At 32.6% G+C, this 26,718-nt stretch overlaps 1 protein-coding gene across 8 annotated transcripts in view; it reads right to left on the minus strand.

Annotated features, from left to right (window-relative positions):
* Positions 1–339: 339 nt before the first annotated feature.
* Positions 340–26,718, minus strand: part of C6H14orf39 (chromosome 6 C14orf39 homolog) — an 85,291-nt gene continuing 58,912 nt past the window's right edge. For all 8 annotated transcript variants that reach the window (XM_072761690.1, XM_026000567.2, XM_072761686.1 and 5 more), the window contains 7 exons: positions 22,036–22,121; positions 21,884–21,942; positions 16,940–16,998; positions 15,653–15,831; positions 13,542–13,680; positions 8,951–9,008; positions 340–1,470 (listed from right to left, as the gene is read on the minus strand). In XM_072761690.1, the coding sequence (XP_072617791.1) occupies positions 1,271–1,470; positions 8,951–9,008; positions 13,542–13,680; positions 15,653–15,831; positions 16,940–16,998; positions 21,884–21,942; positions 22,036–22,121 (780 nt within the window). In that variant the 3' untranslated portion in view covers positions 340–1,270. The remainder of the gene's footprint in view (positions 1,471–8,950; positions 9,009–13,541; positions 13,681–15,652; positions 15,832–16,939; positions 16,999–21,883; positions 21,943–22,035; positions 22,122–26,718) is intronic.

Raw genomic sequence — 26,718 nt, forward strand, 5'->3', positions numbered from 1 at the left:
AACCAAAATTTGGTTTGGGTATTCAGACTAATGGCCCTACACACACCCCAGTAGGTTATGAAAAGATTTATTACTCATATAATGACATTTTCTGGCAAGAGCAGGCCGGACCTAGTTTGTCTGAAAAAGACTTGAGCAATCAGAGAAAGGAGACTAGCTGTGAGTTTTCATGCTGTTTGGGAGTGGAACCAGAACAAGAGTTCCTATGTATGGCTTGAACTTCCCACTGGTGCTAAAGGTAGGAACATCTGGGCTTTCTTATCAGCTTGATCAGATATGGAGCAGAAGGGAAAGAAAATGCAGTGAAGCTTAAAATCTGTCAGCAGTCACACACCAAAATTTGGAGTCAAACTCTTTATTACTCAATAACTCAATGTAACTAATTACACAAAATACAAAGATGTTGAGTAATATGTTTATAAAATTTCATCAAATTTTAAGTATCTTCATTTAACCTATATTATTAACAAGCAAATGCTGCATATAAAACATGAAGGTGAATTTTTTTGTTAGAGATAGAAAACAAAATTTTAAATGTTCTTCAAAAAAGTTTAAGCAAGAAAATATAACAGTATCATCATTAATACAACAATCTAATTTTCAGAAATGATTTGAGCCCTTCGTATTTAATTTCTTTCCATTAAAGATATTAGAATAACTAATAAAAGTAGAATTTTATTATTTGTTATATTAGAAGAAAATAACATTTCATTCACTATCAATAACATGAATTCTGTGAGATTATTATTAAAGTACCACTCTTTATACTACAACGAAAGTGAAGCATACATGAAACACAGTAGTTTTAAAAGCATTTTTTAGTAGCTAATGTACAAAGTATACCTCAGCATTAATTGTGCATTAGTTACTGCTAAAAGATCTTCTGAGGGTCTAAAGTTCTGGTTCTTATCAAAGAACCTAAAATACTACCAGAATGAAACTTAGTTTCTGGGGAGAAGCAGACTTAAAATTTATAGTACAGACTAATGAAAAGGCATCAAATTCTATTAAGATTAATTCTGCCTAAAAATGGCTTGCAAAATCCACACCAAAATAAATAACAATAGCAAATACTGCAAATAAAACAAAATTTGATGACACAGGGTTAATTTCCCTCAATATTTAAATATGATCAAATAATATAACTATAATAATCTATTATTGCTTTAATCAACAAAAGATAGTAGTCTTCATTTTTAAAGTAATAATGTAAATTTATGCCCTAAATGATCACAGAGCAGTTAAATAATTTGAGAAATTAGTAATTAGTTCAAAAAAAAGTAAACTGTGTTGTATTTTGTGAGGAAGATGAAAAACCTTTTACAGAAGAAGATGTTGAGTTTTGATCCTGTTCAAATGAAAATGGAAAACTAAAATCATCTTTTCCAGTTCCAAATGTATGAGTTGAAGAGTCTGATGAAAAAGAAAATGTAAAAGCATCTTCTCTTTCTGATTTCCCAAATAAGTTTCCTGAAGAAGATAAACATCACAATATCATACTATTCATGTTACATTATTTGCATAATCTACTGAATTACAACATACTGTAAACAATAAATAGGGTAACACTGAATGACTTATAAAGTTGATATTTAACTGTATTTCTATGTGCAAACAACTGTCCTTTGTACTATGAAAAATCAAGTAGATTCAAACTTACTTTCAAATAATCTGAACTCAAGTGTAAATAGGGGTAGCATATATGGTTAAAAAAAATAGGTGGGGGATAAAACAACTCAAATGGAGAGAAAAGCACAGAGGCACAGAAACAGGCATGCATAGAAGTATAAGAGAAATCAGTTCAGCCTGTCAGGAGCACTGAGAAATAATAAGTTATTAAAAGGTATTAAATAAGATGAGCTTGGAAAGACTGCTGAATGGACATTCAATCCAGAATCCAGACTTTGATATCTAAGAGGAAGCCATTAAAAGTTTTCAAGTGGAGGGGCACCTGAGTGGCTCAGTCGGGTAAGCATTGGACTTCTGTTCAGGTCATGATCTCGAGATTGTGAGATCAAGTCCCATCTCCCACTCCACAATGGCTGTAGAGACTGCTTAAGATTCTCACTCTTCTTCTCCCTCCCTCCCAACAAAATAATTTAAAAAAAAATTTTTTTTGGGATCCCTGGGTGGCGCAGCAGTTTGGCGCCTGCCTTTGGCCCAGGGCGCGATCCTGGAGACCCGGGATCGAATCCCACATCAGGCTCCCGGTGCATGGAGCCTGCTTCTCCCTCCGCCTGTGTCTCTGCCTCTCTCTCTCTCTCTCTGTGACTATCATAAATAAATTTAAAAAAAAAATTTTTTTTAAGTTTCAAGTGGAGATATGACAGGATTTGAACTACTTTCTGAGAATTACTAAGGAAAGAATGCATTAAGAGGCTGAAATAGTAGAGTATCTAGAAGTGGGTAGGGATAACAGGAAAGAGATGATGAAAGTTTGGTCTTATAGTCATAGCAAAGGGAATAGGGAAAGAAATAAGAAATGCTGGATCTGAGAGATACTGCAGAAGTCAAACTTACTCAACTATTGTTTATAAGTTACTACAATGTATTGCTTGTGGCATTCATTGTTCAAGGAAACAGAATAGTGAAAAGGTTCTAGAGTTCTAAAAGGAATATTTTAAGATTTTTAAAAAATTTATTTGAGAGAGAGAGTACAAGTGTGTATGTATGTGGGGCAGGGTGGACAAAGGGGAGAGGAAGAAAATCTCAAGCAGACTCCATGATGAGCATGGAGCCTTATGCAGGGCTCTATCTATCTCATGATCCTGAGATCATGACCTGAGCTAAAACCAAGAGTCAGATGCTTAACCAACTGAGCCACTCAGGTGGGAATTTCTGAAATCAACTTTGCTTAACTGATTATTTGGATAATGACTCCAAGAATTGCCCCTTAGGGAAAACATTATTTAATATTCATTATATTATGTAAGACTGTAAATATAAAAATATTTTTAGTATACTTATTATAATTTTTAATTATTATTAAACAACTCAAAATGCACAGTAATCTAAAATCTTACTTGAAGCAAGTCTGTTAAAGCACCTGTATTTTTTTCCATGGAGAACCAATTCAATTAGTACATTAAGCAGAACAATTTACTTTGTGGTACTTTGAAGATTCATGTATCTTTAAAAACCTCAATTATGTCACCCTAAGTAAAGCTGAGCCAACCAGAATTAGGATGGGTGCATGGAGGGATGGTTAGAAAGACAGATGGACTAATTACCAGATACTTGAGTTCTTCCTTTATCCCTTTATTTTTCCATTGACTTCAGTACACATCCATAAGACTTAAACAAGGGAAAATAGCTGTAATATAGCTATAGGCTCAGAAAAAACTAAAATCTCGAATCTGCCTTTGAATGAATGAATATGATTTTTAAATTTAATTTCAGAAAAAAACGTTCTTATGAAGTCTTTATTATAAATTATAATTTATATATAAATTATATATATATCATTATAAATAATATAATAGATGACTGTGCAAGGTGCTGGACAATTCAAAGGTGAATAAAACAGAACCCCTGTCCTCAAAGACCTGTGATTAGAAGAGATTTTATATATATTGATAAATAGTAACAAAAAATAGAATATTTAAAAGTATATCAAAAAAGAAACATGCAGAAAAGTGAAGGAGAGATCTTTTGGAATGAAAAGTTGAAGGGAAAAAAAGGATTTATGGAACCTGGTCTTGCAAGATGGTTAGAAAGAAATGGAAGTTGGGGTGCTTGGGTAGCTCAGCTGGTTAAGTGTCTGCCTTCGGTTCCGGTCATGATCCTGGGGTCCTGGGACTGAGCCCCACATCAGGCTCCCTGGTCAGCAGGGAGCCTGCTTCTCTCTCTCCTCCCTGCCTGTGCTCTCTGTTGCTATCTCTGTCTCTCTGTCTTTCTCTCAAATAAATAAATAAAATCTTTTAAAAAAAGAAATGGAAGCTGAGGATTTCAGGAAGAAAAATATGGGAAAGAAAGGTGGGCATATTTGGGACGTAGTGAGTTCTTCAGTCTGGCCAAAAGTATACATTATTCTTATAAGAAAAAAAGCTTAAAATATATGTTAGAACAAGGTTAGATACAACACATTAACAGAATAAAAGAAAATAATCATATGATCATCTCAATAGATGCAGAAAAAGCATTTGACAACACTCAAAATCCATTCGTGATAAAAAATTAACAATTTAGGCATAGAAGAAGGAATACATCTCAATATAATAAAGGCCATATATGACAAGCCCACAGATAACACTATACTTAATGGTGAAAAGAGGAGAGCTTTTCCTTTAAGATCAGGAACAAAATAAAGGTGCCTGCTGTTACAACTCCTATTCAAAGTAGTACTAGAAGTACTAGGTAGAGCAATCAGGCAAGGAAAAAGAAATAAAAGGCATTCAAATTAGAAAGGAAGAAGTAAATCTGACTCTATGTACAGACTACATGATTTTATATATAGAAAATCCTAAAGACTCTACCAAAAAACTGTTATATCTAATCAATTAATTCAATAAAGTTGCAGGATATAAAATTAATATACAAAAAATCAGTAGCATTTCTAAACACCAACAAAAATTATCTAAAAAAGGAATTTTTAAAAATGATCCTCTTTACAATAGGATAATATTATAAATATTGTACTGAATAAAATATTTAGGAATAAACTTAACCAAGAATGCTAAAAGACCTCTACTCTGAAAACTACAAGACATTGGTAAAAGAAATTAATGAAGACACAGATATATGGAAAGTTATCTTGTGTTCATGTATTGGAAGAATTAAGATTGTTAAAATATCACTACTACTGAAATCCATCTATAGATTCAATGCAATCCCTACAAAGATTCCAATGGCATTTTTTTTATAAAAGTAGAAAAAATGCTCCCCAAATTTATATGAAACCAGAAATGACTCCCAAAAGCCAAAACAATCCTGAGAAAGAACAAAATGGGAGGCATCACACTTCCTGGTTTCAAGTTAAATTATCAAGCTATATTAATCAAAACAGTATGACACTGGCATAAAAAAACAGACAAAAGGATCAACAGAACAGAGCTGAGAGCCCAGAAATAAACCCACGCATACATATAGTCAACTAACATTTGACAAGGGAGGCAAGAATACTCAACGGAGAAAAGACAGTCTCTTCAATAAATAGTGCTGGTAAAATTGGATACTTACATGTAAACAGAATGACATTAGACTCCTATCTTACACCACTCACAAAAATTAACTTGAAATGGATTAAAGATTTAAATTTAAGACTGAAAACCATGGAAGTCCTAAGGACTCCATGACATAGGTCTTGACAATAATTTTTTAAAGATTTTATTTATTTGAGAGAGAGAGAGAACATGAGCCAAGAAAGGAGCAGAGGGAAAAGGAAGGCGACAATGATTTTTTGGGTATGACACCTATAGTATAAGCAACAAAATTTTAAAAATTAACAAATGGAACTACATCAAATTAAAAAGCCTCTGCACAGCAAAAGAAAAAATAAAGTGAAAAGTGAGAAGGCAACCTAGAGAACAGGAAAAATATTTACAAAGCATGTATCTGATAAAAGACTAATATCCAAAATACATAAAGACCTCACACAACTCAATAGCAAAAAAAATTAATAATTCCATTAAAAACAGGCAAATGACCTAAGTAGACATTTTTCCAAAGAAGATACTACAAGGCCAACAGGTACTATGGTGGCCAACAGGTATATGAAAGGATGCTCAACATCACTAGTCATTAGTGAAATGCAAAAAATCAGTAGCATTGATGATTGCCATCATCAAACCCACAATGAAATATCATCTCACATCTGTTAGAATGCTCCTTATCAAAAAGACAAGAGATAATAAAAGCTGGCAAGGATGTACAGAAAAGGGAACACTTGAACACCACTCGTAGGATTGTAAACTGGTATAGCTACTATGGAAAACAGTATGGAGGATTCTCAAAAAGTTAAAAATAGAGAAACCATATGATCTAGCAACTCTACCTCTGGGAATATATCCAAAGAAGATGAAAACACTAACTCAAAATGATATGTGCACCTCCATGTTATAGCAGCAATATTTGTAACAGGCAAGACATGGAAACAACTTAAGTGTTCATCAGTAGATGAATGGATAAACAGTTGTGATATATATATATATATATATATATATATATATATATACACACACACACACATGGATGTGTATATATATGGATGTGTATATATGTTATATATATGTGTGTGTGTACACAATGGAATATTATTGAGGCATAAAAAAAAACCAAGGAAATCCTGCCATTTACAGTAACACTAATGGCATTATGTGAGTGAAGTAAGCGAAAGACAAATGATGTATGATCTCACTTATATGTGGAACTGACAAAGAATGGAAAGAAAGAAAAAAAGAAAAAAGAAATGAAAAGAAAAAAGAAAACCAAACTCATAGAAAAAGAGATCAGATTTGTAGTTACCAGAGGTTGGGGGCGGAGGAGGGGAATTTAGAGGAAAGTAGTCAAAAGATACAAACTTCCAGTTATACGATAAATGCTAATAGGGAAGTCAGGTACAACATGATGACTATAGTTAACACTGCTATATGATATATAGGAAAGATATCTAGAGAGTAAATCCTAAGAGTTCTTATCACAAAGAAAATTATTTTCATTTTTTTCTTTTTCTTTTTACTGAATCTATATGAGATGTTGGATATTCTTTAAACTTACTGCAATAATCATTTAAAAATATATGTAAGTCGAGCCTTTACACTGTACATCTTAAATTTATCCAGTCATGTATGTCAATTATATTAATAAAACTGGAAAAAAAGACTAAGAAAATAAGGTCCTAAAGTTTAGAAGTCAGGGAAGGAACATATAAATTTGATCAGGACCTATATTATAATATTTGAAGTGAATGAGTGTCAAATGACTAAGGTTGTCAAAGGAAAGAATATTAAATAAATTTATTATTTTAGATAGTAGGCATTTAAAGAATGTCTACAATTGGTAGATGCATTCTGGTCTCAAAGCATTACATGCCATTTATGATAATTCCAAAATTTATGTTTCCACACCGCTGAATTCCAGATTCATATATACAATTTCCTACTTTACTTTTATTTAGCTATGTAATATTATAGGCTTTTCAGTTGTTAACAGTTCCAAAACTAAACTTCCAGCTCCTGTCAATCTCTAATGTATGGCCTTCCATATTCCAATAAATGACATTTCCATTTTATAGTTACTCATGTCAAAATCTTCAGATTATCTTTATTTCTTTCCTTTATACCTAACATCTGGTCCATAAGCAAATCCATACAACTCTATCTTCAGAACCCTTAATGACCAGATCTGACCACTTCTCACCACTTCCACTACCACTATCCTTGCCATCATTAATTCTCACACATATTATTTTAGTTACCTAATCAATCTCCCTGATTACACCCTTGCTTCCATACAGTCTATTCTCCATATAGCAGCTAAATAATTCTCTTAAAACGTATTAAATCACTTCGGTCCTTCGCTCAAAACTCTCCAATAAGCTTCCCATCTCACTTAGGAGAAAAACCCAAAGTTCTTAATTGTCTTAGGGCCTCATATGGTTTGCTCTCCCTCCAACCTTTCTGATTTAATTTCTTACAAGTTTGTCCCTTCTTACTTGATTCCACTTATACTAATTTATCCTCAATTCAATGAACATACTGAGCATGCTCCCATCTCAAGACCTTTGCATCTACTGCCTAGAACACTTATCCTAGTAGGTTGTACCTGGCACTTCCTTCTGGTCTTTGCTCAATGCCTTTCAGTGATGCCTTCCCTTACTATCTTGTATCACAATCACCTTCCCAATCCAAGTGCTCCCTATTTCCTTTACTCTGTTTCACTTTTCTTAATAATATTTATCACCACCAGTAAGTAAAGAGGTAACATCAAGCCTGCACTCATTCAAGACCACCTGGAAGAATGATCTTGAAGTCTTATTTCTCACAGCACTATTTTCTTAGAAAATACAGAATTAAAATAAATGTATAATGTTGTATCTTCCTAGTGTACTGTGAGGGACTGCACTTGAAGTAGATGAGACGAGTTCAAGGTGACCTACATGCACCATACCTTTTGTCCATAGTAGCCTAACATGTCCCGTGTGAGTGAGGTGACAAATGAAACCTTATAATTTGGGGAGCTGGTGGACTGGTGAGATTAAGATACCATAAATGCTGTTATTACCTATTCTGTATCTTTCTATAAACCTAAGTAAATCTAATATTAGATTAAAAGTTGTAATGTATGGATCCAACTGCCTCTTCAAACCCTTATCAACTGCTGTTTCATGCACTACCGGACATATAATCATTTTTCTACTTTCAGTTTCTCCCACCAGAACAAAAACCCCATTAGAAATTTTCATTCTTAAAAAAAAAAAAAGAAATTTTCATTCTTGTCCACTATTCTATGACCAGAGCCAAATATAAAATATACTATATGTATATACACATACATTTAAAATGTAAAAACATAAATATTTTTATACTGGATATAAAATATACTATATGTATACACACACACACACATATATATATTTATATGTTGAATTAATCATGGGACAAAAGAAGAAAGAAGATCCAATAAAAAGTAAGCACCAAAGAGATCAGAGGAAATCTATAAACTTCAGAAAGATGAGAATAGTCAACTACATTAAATGCTGCAAAGATAGTGAATATGATAAAACACAAGATTCCCATAATGTTTAATAATTGTTAAGTCACTAGTAATACTGGAGAATTTGGTGGAGTAGTGAGAAAAGAAGTTAAATTGCTACCAAAAATAATTAGTGAGTGTTGCAGAAGTAACAATTTTAAAAGAATAAACTGAGGACCTGAGAAAATCAGAGGCAAACTAAATAAAAAGTGGAGAAATTAACATGTTTTTTATATGCAGCAAACTTCAAATCACTTACCAATTTCTTGTTGTGATGAGAGAAGGTTTAAATTTCCTGCGGAATTATGTTCACTAAACTGAAAAATAATTTTCATTCATTATTACTCATGAAGTCAGTAGAACAGTATATATATGGCATTTATATTTGACCATAAAGCCTGGTTCTTCTAATTAGCATAATAAATATAGACAAAATGGTAAGAGCCTATAGCATACTACTGTACTTTAAAAAAAGAGACCTATCTTTAAAACCTATCATTTGCTTATAGTAAAATAAGGCTCATTTTCTATTTCATTAATTTCTTTTATCTTATTTTTTCATTATATTTACATTGGGTTTACTTTGTTCTTATTTTTCTAGATTTTCAAGGTGAAAACCTAATTACTTATTTAAGACTTTTCTATTAATTGAATTACTTAAAATAATAATTAAATTATTTAAAGCTATGGTTTTGTTCTGGTTTTGGCAACATTCTTCAATTTTGACACACTGAATTTTCATAATCATTCATTTCAAAATCTTTTCTAATTTTTCTCATGATTTCTTCTTTGATCCATGGCCTACTTATTTACAATTTTCCTTCTCTGTTATTATTGATTTCTAATTTAGTTATATTGTGGGCAGAGAACATATTCTTTGTGATTTCAATCCTTTGAAATTTATTATGACTTATTTTATGGCCCAGAATATGGTCTTGGTGAATGTACCATCAGCACTTGAAAAGAATATACAGGCACACCTCAGAAATATCATAAATTTGGTTCCAGATCACCACAAAAATGTGAATACACAATAAAGGAGATCAAATGAATTTTTTGGTCTCCCAATGCATATAAAAGTTACGTTTACACTATACTATTAAGTGTGCAACAGCATCATGTCTTAAATGCACATACTTAATATTTTAAAATACATTTTGCTAAAAAAAAAAATGCTAACCTTCATCTGAGCTTTCATTGAGTTTTAATCACTGACCACAGACCTCCATAACAAATGTAATAATGAAAGAGTTTGAAATATTGTGACAATTACCAAAATGTGACACGTAGATACAAGGTGAGAAAATGCTGTTGGAAAAATGATGCCAGTAGACTTGCTTGGCAGAGGTTTGCCACAAACTTTCAATTTATTTAAAAAAAAAAAGCCGTATCTCCAAAGTATAATAAAATAAGACATGCCCATATAAGCTGCTATTGCTGGATGTGGTTGGTGTTCTCTACATGTCAGTTAGGTCAAGGGAATTGGTGGTGGTGTTCAGATTTTATAGATCTTTATTGATTATGTTGTCTAATTCAATCAATTTTTGAGAGAAGAGTACTAGAAATCTCCACACAAGTTTGTGTTTTTTTTCTATTTCTCCCTTTAATTTGGTCAATTTTTGTTTCTGTATTTTTTTCTAGTATAGTTGACACACAATGTTACATTAGTTTTTGGTATACAACTTCGTGAATTGACAAGTTTATATATTATGCTATGTTTATACATTATGCTATGTTCATCACATTGATAGCTACAATCTGTCCCATTACATTGCTATTACATATCATTGACTGTATTACTTATTGTCTGCTTTTCATTTGTTTCTGTATTTTGAAGCTATTATTAGGCATATACACATTTGTCATTATTATATCTTCCTTAAGAACTGGCCCCTTTATCCTTAAGAAATGTCCTTCTTTATATCTAGCAATATTCTTTGCCTTGAAGATTACCTAAAATCATATAAGTATAGCCATTTTACCTTCTTATAGTTTTTTTATATATCTTTTTCTTTCCATTTACTTTTTTTACTTTCAAGATTTTACTTATATTGCAGTTAGTTAACTACAGTATAGTATGAGTTTCAGGTGTAGAACTTACTGCTTCATCACTTACATATAACACCCAGTGCTCATTACAAGTGCCCTTTTTAATGCCCATCACCCATTTACTCCATCCCCCCACCCATCTCCTCTCTAGCAACACTGTTTGTTCCTGATTCTCAAGAGTTTCTTGTAGTTTTCTTCCCTCTCTGTTATCTTTATTTTTCCTTCTCTACCCCATGTTCATCTGTTTCGTTTCTTAAATTTTACATTTGAATGAAATCCTACTTTTCTTTCTCTGATTGACTTATTTCACTTAGCATAATACCCTCTGGCTCCATCCACATCATTGCACATGGCAAGATTTCATTCTTTTTAGTGACTGATTAATATTCCAGTGTGTGTGTGTGTGTGTATCATATAGTGAAAGTTTTATGGATGTGAAGGAGAGCACTTCCTGAGATAAGCACTGGGTGTTGTATGTAAAAGTGATGAATCACTAAATTCTACCCCGAAATTAATATTACACTGCATGTTAACTAACTGGAATTTAAATAAAAACTTGAAAAAATAAAAAATAAAGTGTGTTTCTTATTGATAGCTTATAGTTAGGTCATGCTTTTTTTTTTTTAATTTTTATTTATTTGTCACACACACACACACAGAGAGAGAGAGAGAGAGAGAGGCAGAGACACAGGCAGAGGGAGAAGCAGGCTCCATGCACTGGGAGCCCGATGTGGGACTCGATCCCGGGTCTCCAGGATCGCGCCCTGGGCCAAAGGCAGGCGCTAAACCACTGCGCCACCCAGGGATCCCAGGTCATGCTTTTTGATCCACTCTTAAAATCTCCACCTTTAATGGAGTGTTTAGCCCATTTATAGTTAATGTGATTATTAAAACCTCATATTTTGGTCTAACATTTTACTGTTTGTATTCTGTTTGCTTTATCTGTGTCTTGTTACTTTATTAATTCTCTGCTTTATTTTGGGTTAATGGGTTTTTTCTTTAGAATTCCATTTTAATTATTGCCAATCTTAATTTGAACATTTCCTTGATTATTCTTGACCAGGAAACTTAGCAATTATCTGCCAATCTCATTCCCCACCCCAACACTACAGAGCAAAACAAAACAAAAAGTTAAAGTTGAACCATCTTGCCAGGATCCCAATTAGATTAGAACTGGATTACATTTATAAATTATTTTGGGAAGAAATATATATTTACAGTATTTTATTCCCATCTATCTACTTGGTATGTCTCTCCATGAACTCAATAAGTTTTTAGTAATTTTTGTGGTTTGCTTTATCCATATGTACATGTTTCCTGTTAAAGTTATATATATGTATTTTATATTAAAGCTAATATTGTAAATGGTAATTGTCTAACTATATTCTACTTTTTTTATACCCGGCACATACCTTCTGGGAATTACCTGGTTTTAAAATAAGCATTGAAATAAAAATTGGGAAAAAACTGAAGACATGAAATGCTATGAAATGTATAGTACTATATTAACCATCAATAAACTTATAATTTCAACAATTTAATATAATGTGGGGGGTGTAGGAATAAAATATTTTAATTCACTAAAACTAGCTAAATGTGACTAATTTAAATGAGCAACAAAAATACAATACTTATTATATTACACTGCTACATACATTAACATTATTAAGTGGGTAGAATTTTTCTAAGGCTTTATGCATATAAACTCATTCAATATCCATAAAACCAATAGATAAAAGTTCTTATTTCCATGTTACAGACGAGAAACGGAGAGCTATGTACTCAAAATCCTACATCCTGTACACACTCAACTAGTGTGGCATAAGAGTCTAGTCTTAGCCACTACACCATGCTGTCTCTACTGATCAAATAAAGCACATCTTAATTTTCAGTTTCAATTGCCAAATATAGAAATAAGCACTTGACTGTTTTATCACTGTATAACAGAAATCACTATTAGAAGAAAATTAGGTCTTTTATTAACTAATAATGTTGCTATGTACATACACATATAACCTGGAGAATTTTTCACAATAAGAATGTGCAAAGTTCATTTAGAAGTTAGGCACATGAACTATAAAGCCAAATTAATTTTAAACTGCCCTTTAACTGCAATTTAAGTCATCCCTATCCTGAAATTGCTTTTTTTTATCAACAGATATCAACTGAAGGCACCTGAAGTTCAAAACAACATAATGGGGGAATTCTGCCACACTATCCATACTCAGAATCTTTTTTAAAAAGTTGCTTCTGCTGGGTAGCCTGGGTGGCTCAGTGGTTTAGTGCTGCCTTCAACCCAGGGCTTGATCCTGGAGACCCGGGATCGAGTCCCACGTCAGGTTCCCTGCCTGGAGCCTGCTTTTCCCTCTGCCTGTGTCTCTGCTTCTCTCTCTGTGTGTCTGTCGCGAATAAATAAAATCTTTTAAAAAATTGCCTCTGCTTTGTACTCTGTCCCAAACAGTTTGATACTAAAGGAATTACTTGAGGGGCATCTGGATAGCTCAGTCAGTGAAGCCTCCAACTATTGGTTTCCACTCAGGTCATGATCTCAGGGTCGTGATATGGAGTCTCAAACAGAGCTCCACACTCAGTGGAGAGTCTGCTTAAGATTATCTCCCTCCCCCTCTGTCCCTTCTCTCTCATAAATAAATCTTAAAAAAGAAAAATTCCTTCTTTCTCCCTCTGCCCCTCCCTACCCCTGTTTGTGTGTGCGTATGTGTGTGCTCTCTCCCTCTTAAACAAATATTACTTGAGGTTCCAGTGTAGTTTGTTAGAAATAAAATTTTAACTTCTCATATTACCTGATCTGATGAGATTTCTGAATCAAATATGGTAGAATCAAATAAATTCAATCCAGGAGATCTAGAAGTATAATTCATAAGAAAAGAAAATCCAGGGGATTCCTTTTGTGTTTGACCCTCAGGAATTATATTTCTATTTCTGTTACAGAAAAATAAAAAATAATTAAAATGTTAAAAATATATTACTAAATATTGCAGACTGGTAAGCACCATAAGCAATAGCACAGAAGTAAGAATTAGCACAGCAGTGAAAGGAAGGGAATAGTTATTGAAGTGACAAACCTCTTGAGAAAAAGATGGCTTGAGGCGGAGAATAATGTTAAAGTAGAACAATCAATTACGAAATAAAAATCAATTCCAACTGAGAATATACTGTCAGGCTCTATTCTAGATATCTCCACTGGCATTAACGTACTTATTCCTCACAGTAATTCTATGAAATTGGTACTATTATTACCATCTCCATTTTACAAAAGAAAATTCTGAAATCTAGGAAGGTTAAATGACTTTCTCTCAAGAAATGTAAGTGCCAGAATTGGGATTTGAATTCAACAATCCAGATTCAAAGTCCAAGCTCTTAACTTTGAGGCTATACTGTCTCCAAGATCTTGAGTGTCAATTACAAGGTTATAGTCTTGATGAGGAGTCAGCTATTATATATTATTGCATAAGGAAGTTAAACTATAAAATTATTTGGGAAAAATAATTAGAGAATAGAGTGGTTAAATACATGAATTCTGGAGATAGAGCTGCCTGAGTTTGAATTTCAACTCAATTACTGACAAGTTGTATCACCTGGGATTGTTTCCTCTCTATAAAATAAGCATAATGTATTTTCATCTCATAAAGTTGTGAATATTAAATGAGCAATATTTATAAAATATATTTTAAAGATTTTATTCATTTATTCATGAGAGACAGAGACAGAGACAGAAAGGGGGGGGGTAGAGGCAGAAACACAGACAGAGGGAAAGCAGACTCCATGCAGGGAGCCTGATGTGGGACTCGATCCTGGGTCTCCAGGACCAGACCCTGGGCCAAAGGCGGTGCTAAACCACTGAGCCACCCGGGCTGCCCAAGCAATATTTATAAAATATTTAGATGCAGATCAGTTCTCTCATCCATAAATAGAGATTTTAGCATGTGGCTGCCATATCCTTTTACAGTTCTTATATTTGATGGGTTCCACTTTGAATATATTGTATGTGAGACCACAGCATGACTTTCATATATATAAAACTCTTACTGCATTAAAATGCAGAAGTAGAACATGGGTAAGAGATTTCTGAAGAGGAATCTGTTTGACATGTGTTTTAAAAGAATCTTTGGGATCCCTGGGTGGCTCAGCGATTTAGTGCCTGCCTTCAGCCCAGGGTGTGATCCTGGAGACCTGGGATCAAGTCCCACATCAGGCTCCCTGCATGGAGCCTGCTTCTCCCTCTGCCTGTGTCTCTGCCTCTCTCTCTCTGTGTGCTCTCATGAATAAATAAATAAAATCTTTTTTAAAAATCTTAAAGTTTATAGTTTTAAAAGGATTAAACTAACAAAAAGGTTAAATGCAGCCTATTCGTTTGGCTGTAAACCACAAATCTGTGGTTTCCAAAGTTAAATAATCGGGTTAGAGATACTTCTGCCTACCAAGGTAACTTAACAGATGGCAATTCTTGCTTTACACACTACAACATAAGGAAAAATGACAGCTGGAACATTATTCAATAATTAATGCCCACAATTTACCATACATGATTATAGCTTTTTAGCTTGACATTTAATTTTTCTGTATTTTTTTATCCTTTGGAAAATCTTAAATGTATACAGTATTGCCCACTAGATAAGTACTCAGAATTTATACCATCTTCAGCTACATGCAGAAAAAATGGGGAAGAGGTTCTATGAAACAAGAATGGCAAAATGTTGTTTAAACAGGATAGTAGGTACATGGATGTTCATTATGCTAGCCTCTCTCTCCTTTGTGTATTTGAAATATTCTATAATAAAAGTTTTTAAAGTTACAGGAACTAGACATTTTACTACTCCTATCAATTATTTATATAATATTGGCTCAATATATATATAGATTCTTTAATTATAAGTATTAATTAAAATCCTACATTTCAAAAGAGGGAGTTTTAGGGAACAATAATTTCTCCAAAGATTCAGGTGTTTTCACAGCTTCAGGAGTTCTTAAAAATAAAGGAATTTCTGGAGTTTGTGGAAGATTCTCAGCCCTTTCTTCTACTTCATCACTATTATTTTCTATTGGCTTCCCAAAATGTTCTGCACATATAACCTGCAAATTTAAAATAACAGAAAACTATAAAACTGTTATTTTTTAAAAAGAATGTTATTACATTAACAAATTCACATATGTAAAAATGAGGTAGAAAACACCATATTAATCTATGATGTTATCATTTCATAGACAAAGTAAGAAAAATAAGAATAACTGATAAAAGTGATACCAAAATATAATTGTACAAAATATGGAAAAATAATTATTTTTTAATTTTTTAATTTTTCTTTTCTTCCCAGCGCCACCTCCCTTACCTCTACCTGAAAAAAGTAAATGATAATCAGAACATACTCAAATTGATGAAGAAAAATGGTTGGGAATGATTTTTTTTTTTTTTTAATTTCCACATCATGCTCTGGCTCAGGAATTGTGAATGATACCTCCTTAAATGGAAAAAGTAATTTACTTCTGAGCAATCTTATTCTCATTGGCTGTGTTTTGTACTTTTTTGTCCTTACAGATTCATTATATTTACTCTCTCTGCAAACGTTGAGCACTTGAATACTAATTTTCCTTTATATCATTTTGTAGGGTAGGAATATGATTTCTCAAATATGTTTGCTATACTAAATCCTATTTCAGAAAAACTTTGGGTCTACCAAAAAAATTTATAATGTTCTTTTTACCTGTATTTCTTGAGCAGAATTCTACTATGTCATTAGTCTTGATTTAACCCTTGGTAGCTACTTAGTAAGTCAATATACATTGTTTCTACATCTATCATTGAAGGTTTCCATTACTGAAAAATATCTTGAAGATATTTCTGTGGCAACTACTGGTCTTGAACTGCCTTAGAAAATCATTCAATTTTAACAAAACTGTTTTCTTCAGCTGTGATTTAGTTGTGGTGTCAATATATACAGTGAAATATTAGTGACAACTCTTTTTGTATATTTTCATGGTAACTTTTGGTGGCTTCATTTTTTAATCTAAAACTTATCTAAGGGATAGAAGCTTTGACACCACAGGAGCTTGATTACTACCCTAATAACATGTATATCTCACATATATAATCTTCCTTAAAGTTAATCTGAAATTAAAGTGGAAACAATATTTTAAATTGGAATATTTTGCTTAGGAATTAGAAACCAAACATTTGACTTACGTGTGTACATTTTGATTCTCTCAATTGTCTTACTGTCCCTTTAACTTCACACTCAGCATCTGTTTGTTATATGAGAACAAACTATTTTTGCTTTTGGCAATTTTATTGTAAATAAAACACATGAACAATAAGAAATTTCCAATGTTTAACTGTTTTTGACCTACAAAAATAGCAATTTCATGCAGCTTAACCCAATACATACAGATAAAAGAATAAAACCCATATGAACATTTTAATAAAGAAAATTATAGAGAATACCCATGTAACCACCATCCAGGTAAAGAAATAGAACATCACACATACTTCAAAAGGCCCATATTCCTTATATCATCCCCCTCAGCAGTCATCACTATCCTGACTTCTGTGAAGATTATTTCCTTGATTTGCTTTATATAGTTTTATCATCTAAGTAATACAGTTTTTTTTTCCTGTTTTAAAATGTTACATGATGAAACAGTAACACAGGTATTCTTTGTCTTGCTTTTTTTGGTTCAGCATAGGCTTGTGAAATTCATCTGTATTGCTTGATATAGACATAGTTTGCTTACTTGTATTGATGTAAAGTATTCCATTGTACAAACACAACACATTTATCTATTCTACCAGCAACTGGACATTCAGGGTGTTTCTACTTTGAGACTATTGCAAACAGTAATGATATGAACATTCCTTTATATATACTTTATATATACTGGTATGTATGTAGTTGCATTTCTCCAGGTATATATCTAGGAGTAGAATTACAAGGCATAAAGTGTGTCTATCTTACATTTTGCCAAATTTTAAAATATTCTCCAAAGGTTAGTTTCCAAACTATCAATTTTTGTTGTGGTACCCAGTCATCCCAAGTTACCTAAGGAACTCATTCAATTTCACCAAACTATTAGCTCTAATTATAATTTAGATACAGTCTCAACATATAGTCATTTATAAACGAGAGTTCCTCCCAATAGCTATGAGAGTTATCATACTATAACCCTATCAATACTTAGTATTGTCAGACTTTCTGAATTTGTTAATCTGTTGGATGTGTAATAACTCACTGTGGTTTTACTTTTTAGTTTCCTAATTTGCTGAGCATCTTTTCATGTGTTTATTTGCCATGAGTTTCTACATATTAAGTGCCTATTTGCATATTTTGCACACATTTCTAATTAGGCTTTTTCTTTTTGGTTTGTAGTTCTTTATACTTTTTTGGAAACCAGTTCTTTGACAGGTTTATGTGTTGAAAATATATCCTCATCTTCCATTCTTTTTATAATGTCTTTGAACAGAAATTCTTAAGTTTTATATAGCCAAATTTATCAACCTTTCATTTATGATTGGGCCTTTTAATTGTTTTTTTTTAATTCTTATTTAGCAAATTCTTTCCTACCTAGAATAGATGTTTTTCTATTTGATCATCTGAAAGGTTTGTAGTTTTGCCTTTTGCATTTAAGTCACAACTATTATTTTCACCACATATTAACTTCCTCAAAAAACAAACTTGGAGATTGTTGAAGAGTCCTTTTTTTTCTCCTCAGATAATTACTCGCCTTTTTGGGTATGAAGCCTTACCATATATGTTGAATGGTAGCTAGACTATTCATTTCCCCACATATCTGTATTAGGGGTGCACTGTTCCTAGAAAACAGCCATTCCTCCTTTGACATTTTATCAGCTTAGTATATACAGAGGATTATGAACAGGTGGAACAAATCACCTGGGCAGGTAAGATATAATTATTCCAGAAGACAGCAGGAAGAAAATCCATCTACGTGGAACAAGCACATTATACTGGTTGAATATTATATTGAGAGTGAGAGAAATAGAAATAGTTTAAGACCATTCTGAATATACATTTACAGAATTTTCTACTGCCAAAATGAGCCAGTTTTTTTTTAAGATTTTATTTATTTAAGAGAGAGAGAGAGAGAGAACACAAGTAAGGGGAGCAGCAGGCAGAGGGAGAGGGAGAAGCAGGCTCTCCCTTGGAGCAGGGAACCCGATGTGGGCTCCATCCCAGGGTCCTGGGATCATGACCTGAGCCATAAGCAGACACTTAACCAACTGAGCCACCCAGGTGCCCCTTATTTTTTAAGTTTTTATTTGAACTCCAGTTAGTTAACACAGTGTAATATTAGTTTCAGGTGTGCAATTTAGTGATTCAACATTTACAAACAACATCTGGTGCTCATCAAAAGTGCATGCCTTAATTCCCATCACCTATTTAACCCATCCCCCCACCTCCCTCTTCTCTGGTAACCATCAGATACCAGTTTTGTTGATTTTGTTTCCTTCGAAAACTTTTTATTTTGGTGAGGTCCCAAGACTTCATTTTTGCTTTTGTTTCCCTTGCCTCAGAAGATGTATCTAGTAAGAAGTTGCTATGGCCAAGGTCAGAGGTTCTGTTATCCTCTAGGATTTTAATGGTTTACTATCTCACATTTAGCTCTTTCATTCATCTTGAATTTATTTTTATGTATGGTTTAAGAAAATAGTCCAGTTCATTCTTTTGCATACGGCTGTCTAGTTTTCCTAACACCTTTTGTTGAAGAAACTGTCTTCTTTCCATTGGATATTCTTTCCTGCACTGACAAAGATTAATTGACCATTTAACTGTGGGTTCATTTCTGGGGTTTCTACTCTGTTCCACTGATCTACATGTCTGTTTTTGTGCTAGTACCTACCGTCTTGATCACTACAGCTTTTTATATTAAGTTGAAATCTGGAATTGTGATGCCTCCAGCTTTGCTTTTCAAGGTTGCTTTGGCTATTCAGGGATTTTTGTGGTTCCATACAAATTTTGGATTATTTGTTCTAGCTCTGTGAAAAATGCTGGTGGTATTTTGATAGAGATCGCATCATATGTATGGATTGCTTTGGGTAATGTACACACTTTGACAGTATTGGTTCTTCCAATCCATGAGCATGGAATGTTTTTCCATTTCCTTGTGTCATCTTCAATTTCTTTATCAGTGTTTTACAGTTTTCAGAATACAAGTCTTTCACCTCTTTAGTTAGGTTTATTCCTAGGTATCTTACAGTTTGGGCACAATTATAAATAGGACTGATTCCTTAATTACTCCTTCTGCTGCTTCATTATTAGCATATAGAAATGAAACAGATTTCTGTATGTTGATTTTACATTCTATGACTCTAATGAATTCATGTTATCAGTTCTAGCAGTTTTTTGGTGGAGTCTTTCAGGTTTTCTATATAGAATATCATGTCATCTGCAAATCATGAGAGTTTTACTTCTCCCCTGCTGATTTGGCTGCCTTTAATTTCTTTTTGTTGTCTGACTGCTGTGGCTAGAACTTGCAGTATTATGTTGAATAAAACTGATGAGAGTAGACATCCCTGTCTTGTTTCTGACCATAGAGAAAAAGCTCTGCTTTTCCCCTCTAAGGATGATTTTAGCTGTGGGTTTTTTTGTATATGGACTTTGTTATGTTGAGGTATGTTCCCTCTAAATCCATTTTGTTAAGGGTTTTTATCATGAATGGATGTTGTACTTTGTCAACTGCTTTTTCTGCATCTATTGAAATCGTATGGTTCTTATCCTTTCTTTTATTAATGTGATGTATCACTTTGATTAATTTGTGAATATTCAACCACCCTTGCAACTCAGAAATAAATCCCACTTGATAGTGGTGAATGGTTCTTTTAATGTACTGCTGGATTTGGTTTGCTAGTATTTTTTGAGAATTTTTGCATCCATGTACATCAGAGATATTGGCCTGTAGTTTTCTTTTTCAGTGGAGTCTTTATCTGGTTTTGGTATCAGAGTAATGCTGGGCTCATAAAATGAATTTTGAAGTTTTCCTTCCTTTTCTATCTTTTGGAATAGTTTGAGAAAATACGTATTAACTCTCCTTTAAATGTTTGGTAAAATTTGCCTGTGAAGCCATCTGGCCCTGGACTTTTACTTGTTGGGAGATTTTTTTTTTACTACTAATTCAACAGAATTAGCCATTATAAAAACTTCAAAATAAAGGTATGTAATCCACATGCTTCAGAAGTAATAAGTGAAAAAAAAAAAAAGAAGTAATAAGTGAAAACTTTTTATATAGCTTAATATATACATAGTGGAATAACTGTTATTCATTACTGGATTACCAATATACGTATATATGTATATGTACATATGAGATGTCTTATGTTACACATTATATCATATATATACATAAAGACATGAAGGAGTTTTTTCAAGGATATGATACCCTTAAAAATTTCCAACACCTAGTTGATTCTAGGATAATAAAGTCATATATACATACATATATCTGTATATCCATATCCATATATATATATATATATACATATCCTGTGGCCTATGATTTTATTCAAAGAAAATAATCCAAGATAAAAAGATTTATGGTAAAGAATATAGTAGCATTATTCATCATAGCAAAAAAAAAAACCCAACCTGAAAACAATAAAATATTTAATATTTTAAAAGAGAATGGCTAAGTATAATAATTTGATATAAAAATAATCAGTATTTTGAGAGAATGGCTAAATAAATTATAGCACATCCTTACAATGGTATATGATACAGTCATTAAAAATAAAATCTATTTAATGGCATAGAAAAATACCCTCAACAGTATATCAAGTAGAAAGAAAAGGTTACAAAATGATATACATAGTATGTTTCAAATTTGGGGGAAGAAATAAAAAAACACATATACATAGGAAAAAAGCATGAGGATGTATACCAATATGAACGGTGTTAGTTATACCTGGATGATGGTTATCTTTGTTTATTTTATATTTTTCTCTGTTTTCCAAGTCTTTTACAATGAGATGGTATGTTTTATATTTAGTGAAAAATGTTTTTAAACCAGGCATGCATGGTCATTTAACCAGATATGCAAATAATCCACAGTGTATCTGAATAGTATAAAAACTGGATATAATTTGTTACTTCCACTTAGGAAAAACATAAACAGCAAATACCTGCATCTCCTTTTTCAAACCATTGGCTGCAAGCTGATTGTTTCTGTGGAGTTAACAATCTAAAATATAATAAATAAAATTTTTATATTATTCGCTGAGTTGATGATGAATTATTTCAGAAATCAAAGCATCTTCCTACTTTTCAAAGTTACCTGAAATGCATCATATTTTGTGAATTTTTAATAGCCACAGAATTTGAGCATTTTGAATGGATATTCAGAGTAGAGTCATTAAGTACCTAAACAAAAGAAATTAAACATTAGGACTGGCTACACAGAAAACAAATCTTTTGTTTGCCATAGTGACTGAGGATCCTCCAAGAATACTGTCATTCTCCTCCTCATCATTATCAATATGAACAGCAACTATATACATTAACTGAAACCACTACATACAAAATATTGTCAACTGGTAAACAAAGTTTAAGACTCCTACGGAATTTGATGTTTTGGACACATATAACAACTATGCTTGGTAGTATTTCTACATTTAAGGTAAACTTAAAATTTTTATCCCGTATTTATGACTAATCAAGTCAATCTTAATGTTTTCTCAAATGATTTCTGTATCTATTCTCTATAACCTCTTAAATTGAACACAAAAAAAGCAAAATAGGTTAAAAGATTAAAACCTGAATTTTTAAAAAATATGCATGAAAAAGGTATTATTTAATTTTTAATTTTAATTAAATTTTATTTAATATTAATATCTAAGCCACTGTTTTTCTAATGTTTGTATTGTCTGTTTCAAGTTATTCATTCTCTGTCAGTTACTCATTTTGAAGAGTTCTGGATTTTTCTTATTTGACTCAACATAAAAATATTTTTATTTTAATATGAAAGTTTACCTCATTTATTTTTGCTATAACCACCACTGGTCTTAATTCTGTCATTTTGTTGTGCTTTTAGATCATAGGAAAAGACTTTGCCTTGTCCCTTAAAGAGTAAGTGTTATTACTGTTTTGATGTATGTTTTAAAAAACATACATTTTGTATGGGTTTCCTAGTACAGGTATTTGTACAAATTTAGTCGTCGTTTAGATTAGATGCCAATAACTAAAACTGCTGAATATTTCCATTTTTATTTGTAATAAGTACCTATGAAACAGTCCTCCAAAGTAATTACACCAAATTACATTCCCACTATTGCTGACTTTACTAGATATTATCAAATGTTGTAGTGTATGCAAATCTGATCCAGAATGTCATTGCTTTAATATGCATTTCTCTGCACCCCTGAGATCAAGCACCTTCTTATGTTTCGTGACACTTTTTCTGTAAACTATCTTATCTTTTGCCTATTTAAAAAATTAATTTGTAAGCAGTATGTATTTCTTTACATATTATAGATTTTGCATACCAATCTCCTATCCATTCTGTCATTGTCTTTAACTTTGTTGGTGTCTTTGTCACATAGAAGTTTTTTATTTTGATGTAGTACATTGATCAATTTGTCTTTACTTATACCACACTGTTATAATCACTGCATTTTGATAATGTTTACAAGTGTTCTGGGATGGGGCTCCCTTGGCGGCTCAGTCAGTGAAACCACCAATTCTTGATTTTGGCTCAGGTTTTTGTGACTAAGCCCCACAGTGGACTCTGCACTGGGAGTGAAGCCTGCTTAAGATTCTTTCTCTTCCTCTCTCTTTGCCCCTCCCCTCCCACCCTGGTTCGCTTGTTCTCTCTCCTTCCTTAAAACAAAACAAAACAAAACAAAACAAAAAAACAAAAAAGCAAAAAAACTGAGATGATGAAAATGTTCTGGAATTAAGACAGTGGTGTAAAAAAAAAAAAAAGACAGTGGTGATGTTTACATTACCTCATGAATACACTAAAAACCACTGAGATGTACATTTTAAAATGAATTTTATGATAAACATTTTGATATCTAAGAATATGAGTTTTCCTTACAATGTTTAAAAAGATCTTTTATTCTAAATCTTTATTTAAAATCATGTATTCTGCTAATGTAGTGTCAAAATGACTGACAGACTTTTCTAATGCTATCATTGCAATTCTTGGGAAAACCAAGTTTTAGTTATACTATTTTTTAATGTTACATTGCCAAATTAGTTTTGCTTATAATTTTTTGGAGTTCTTTTTTTTTTAATTTTTTGGAGTTCTACATGTATGTTCATTCTTGAGACTGATGTATAATTTTTTTTCTTTCACTACCTTTATCATTGCTATCTAATGAATTAGCCATGCATAATTTGTTGGATAGTTTCCAACTTCTTCTATACTCTAGAATTGCTTATATAAAAAATTTGACCTCAACTGGCAATTTTGCCTCTCAGAGAACATCTGACAATGTCTGGAGACATTTTCTATTGTCTTTTTTTAGGAGTGAGGTGCTACTGCCCCTAGGAGGTCACAGGATGACCTTATAACAAAGGATTTTCTGGCCTAAAATGTCAATAGTATAACAGTTTAGAAACTCTGATTTAGTCCTTAAAGGTTTGGTAGAATGCACCTGAAAACTGATTCTGATGTGTGTGGTTTTTTTTTTAAAGATTTTATTTATTTACTCGTGAGAGACACATAGAGAGAGGCAGAGACACAGGCACAGGGAGAAGCAGGTTCTGTGTGGGGAACTCGATGCAGGACTTGATCCCAGGACCCCGGGATCATGACCTGAGCCAAAGGCAGATGCTCAACCACTGAGCCACCCAGGTGTCCCAATTCTGGTGTGTTCTGAAAGGTGTGTATGTGTGTGTGTGTGTGACAGACGAATAAGGCAAGTATGGGAGAAAAGAGGAAAACACAGATTTGCTTACATTTCAGTTTCACTTATATTTCCATTTCTTCTAGTTTATTGATGTATTCATTTTTTTTAGTCTATTTAACAATTTATATTGACCTAGAAAGTTGACCCCTCACCTAAATTTTCAAATTTATTGATATAAATTCTTACATAGTATTCTCTTAGGACTTTGGAAAAATTTCTTCCATATGTACAATGATATGTATTTTTTCCCTTATTATTCTTTTCTTTGGGGGGGGGACTTCTCTTTTTCTTTTATACTTGCTGAAATTTTATTTTGTTGATATTTAGAAATTATTAACTTCTAGCTATACTGATTAACCCAACTTTTTAATTTCATTAATTTCTGCCTTTCCCTTAAAAAAAATTCTGCTTTTCTCTTTATTAATTCCTACTTTCTCTGGATTGTTATTTTCCTCTTTTGAGTTGATCTTTTTTCATACTGTGAACTGAACTTTTCATACTTAAAATTCAGCTAATTTTAATCTTTATTTTCTAATATACTATTTTCAAATATATATTTCGGAGGACCAATTTGGCTATATTCCACAGGTTTGGATTTACAGTATTCTTTTAAATAGTTTTTAAATTTTATTTTGATTTCTTCTATAACCCTCAAATAATTTGAAAGTGTGTATATTTCTTTTTCCTCTGCTAAGTACTTTTTTGTTTTTTTTTTTTTAATTTTTATTTATTTATGATAGTCACAGAGAGAGAGAGAGAGAGGCAGAGACACAGGCAGAGGGAGAAGCAGGCTCCATGCACCGGGAGCCCGATGTGGGATTCGATCCCGGATCTCCAGGATCGTGCCCTGGGCCAAAGGCAGGCGCCAAACCGCTGCGCCACCCAGGGATCCCTAAGTACTTTTTTGAAAGGAAGGTTTTCTTTTTGTTTAACTTCTCTCTTTTTATATAGGGGTAAGTGAAGAGAGCAACTTTTTAGAACTGGTTGAAATATCCTTTTACTTGTAGTAAATGGTCAATTTTGGTGAATACTGCAAATATCAGGAAAAGAAAGCCTATATGGAGCCTGAAAAATGATGCTGTAGAAATGTTGCTATCAGCCCTGATAAGTCAACCTGAGTCATTTACTTTCAATTTCATGGCAGGTAAGAGAAAAATAAGTATTTATCTTGTTTAAGATGCTATTATTTCATTCATTTGGTTTTGTATTATTACACATGTAGCCAAACCCAACCCCTAAACTGAAGATGGTACCTTTTTTTGAGAGAGCTCTCCTTTTTAAACTGTGGATTCAATACTTCCTTGGAAATCTATCAATTTTTACTTTTTGTATTTTAAAACTGTATAATTTGGTGCACTGTAGTTTTTATGACTTGTTGAGTTACTCTTTAAAAACATGAAATATATTTATCCCTATTAATGCTTTTTGTCTTGAACTCTATCTTATATGGCATTGTTACATCTGCTTTTTATTTGCATTTGCCTGGTATAATTTCTCATTTCCTTCTACTTTTACCATTTGTCAAATTGTTTCAGCTCTTCTGTTTTAAAAGTATATGGCTGTACCACTCTGGAAAACAGTTTGGAGTTTCCTCAAAGAGTTAAAAATGGAATTATCCTATGATCCAGCAATTGCACTACTAGGTATTACTCAAAGAATACAAAAATGCTAATTAGAAGGAATACATGCACCCCTCTGTTTACAGTAGCATTATCAACAATAGCCAAATAGAGCCCCAAATGCTCATCGATTAATGAATGGATAAAGAAGATATTCAAACACACACACTGGAATATTATTCAGCCATAAAAAATAATGAAATAATGAAAATTTGCAATGGTATGAATGGAGCTAGAGAGCATTATGCTAAGTGAAATAGTCAGAAAAAGATAAATACCATATGATTTCACTCATATGTAGAGTTTAAGAAACAAGACAGATGAACACTGTGGGGGAAAAAACAGGCAAAACATAAAACAGACTTTTAATTATAGAGAACAAACCAAGGGTTGCTGGAGGGGAGGTAGGAAGGGGGAATGGGTTAAATGGGTGATGGGTATTAAGGAGGGCACTTACTGTGATGAGCACTAGATGTTGTATGTAAG

The sequence above is a fragment of the Vulpes vulpes genome, chromosome 6, assembly GCF_048418805.1.
Source record: "Vulpes vulpes isolate BD-2025 chromosome 6, VulVul3, whole genome shotgun sequence".
NCBI lineage: Eukaryota > Metazoa > Chordata > Mammalia > Carnivora > Canidae > Vulpes > Vulpes vulpes.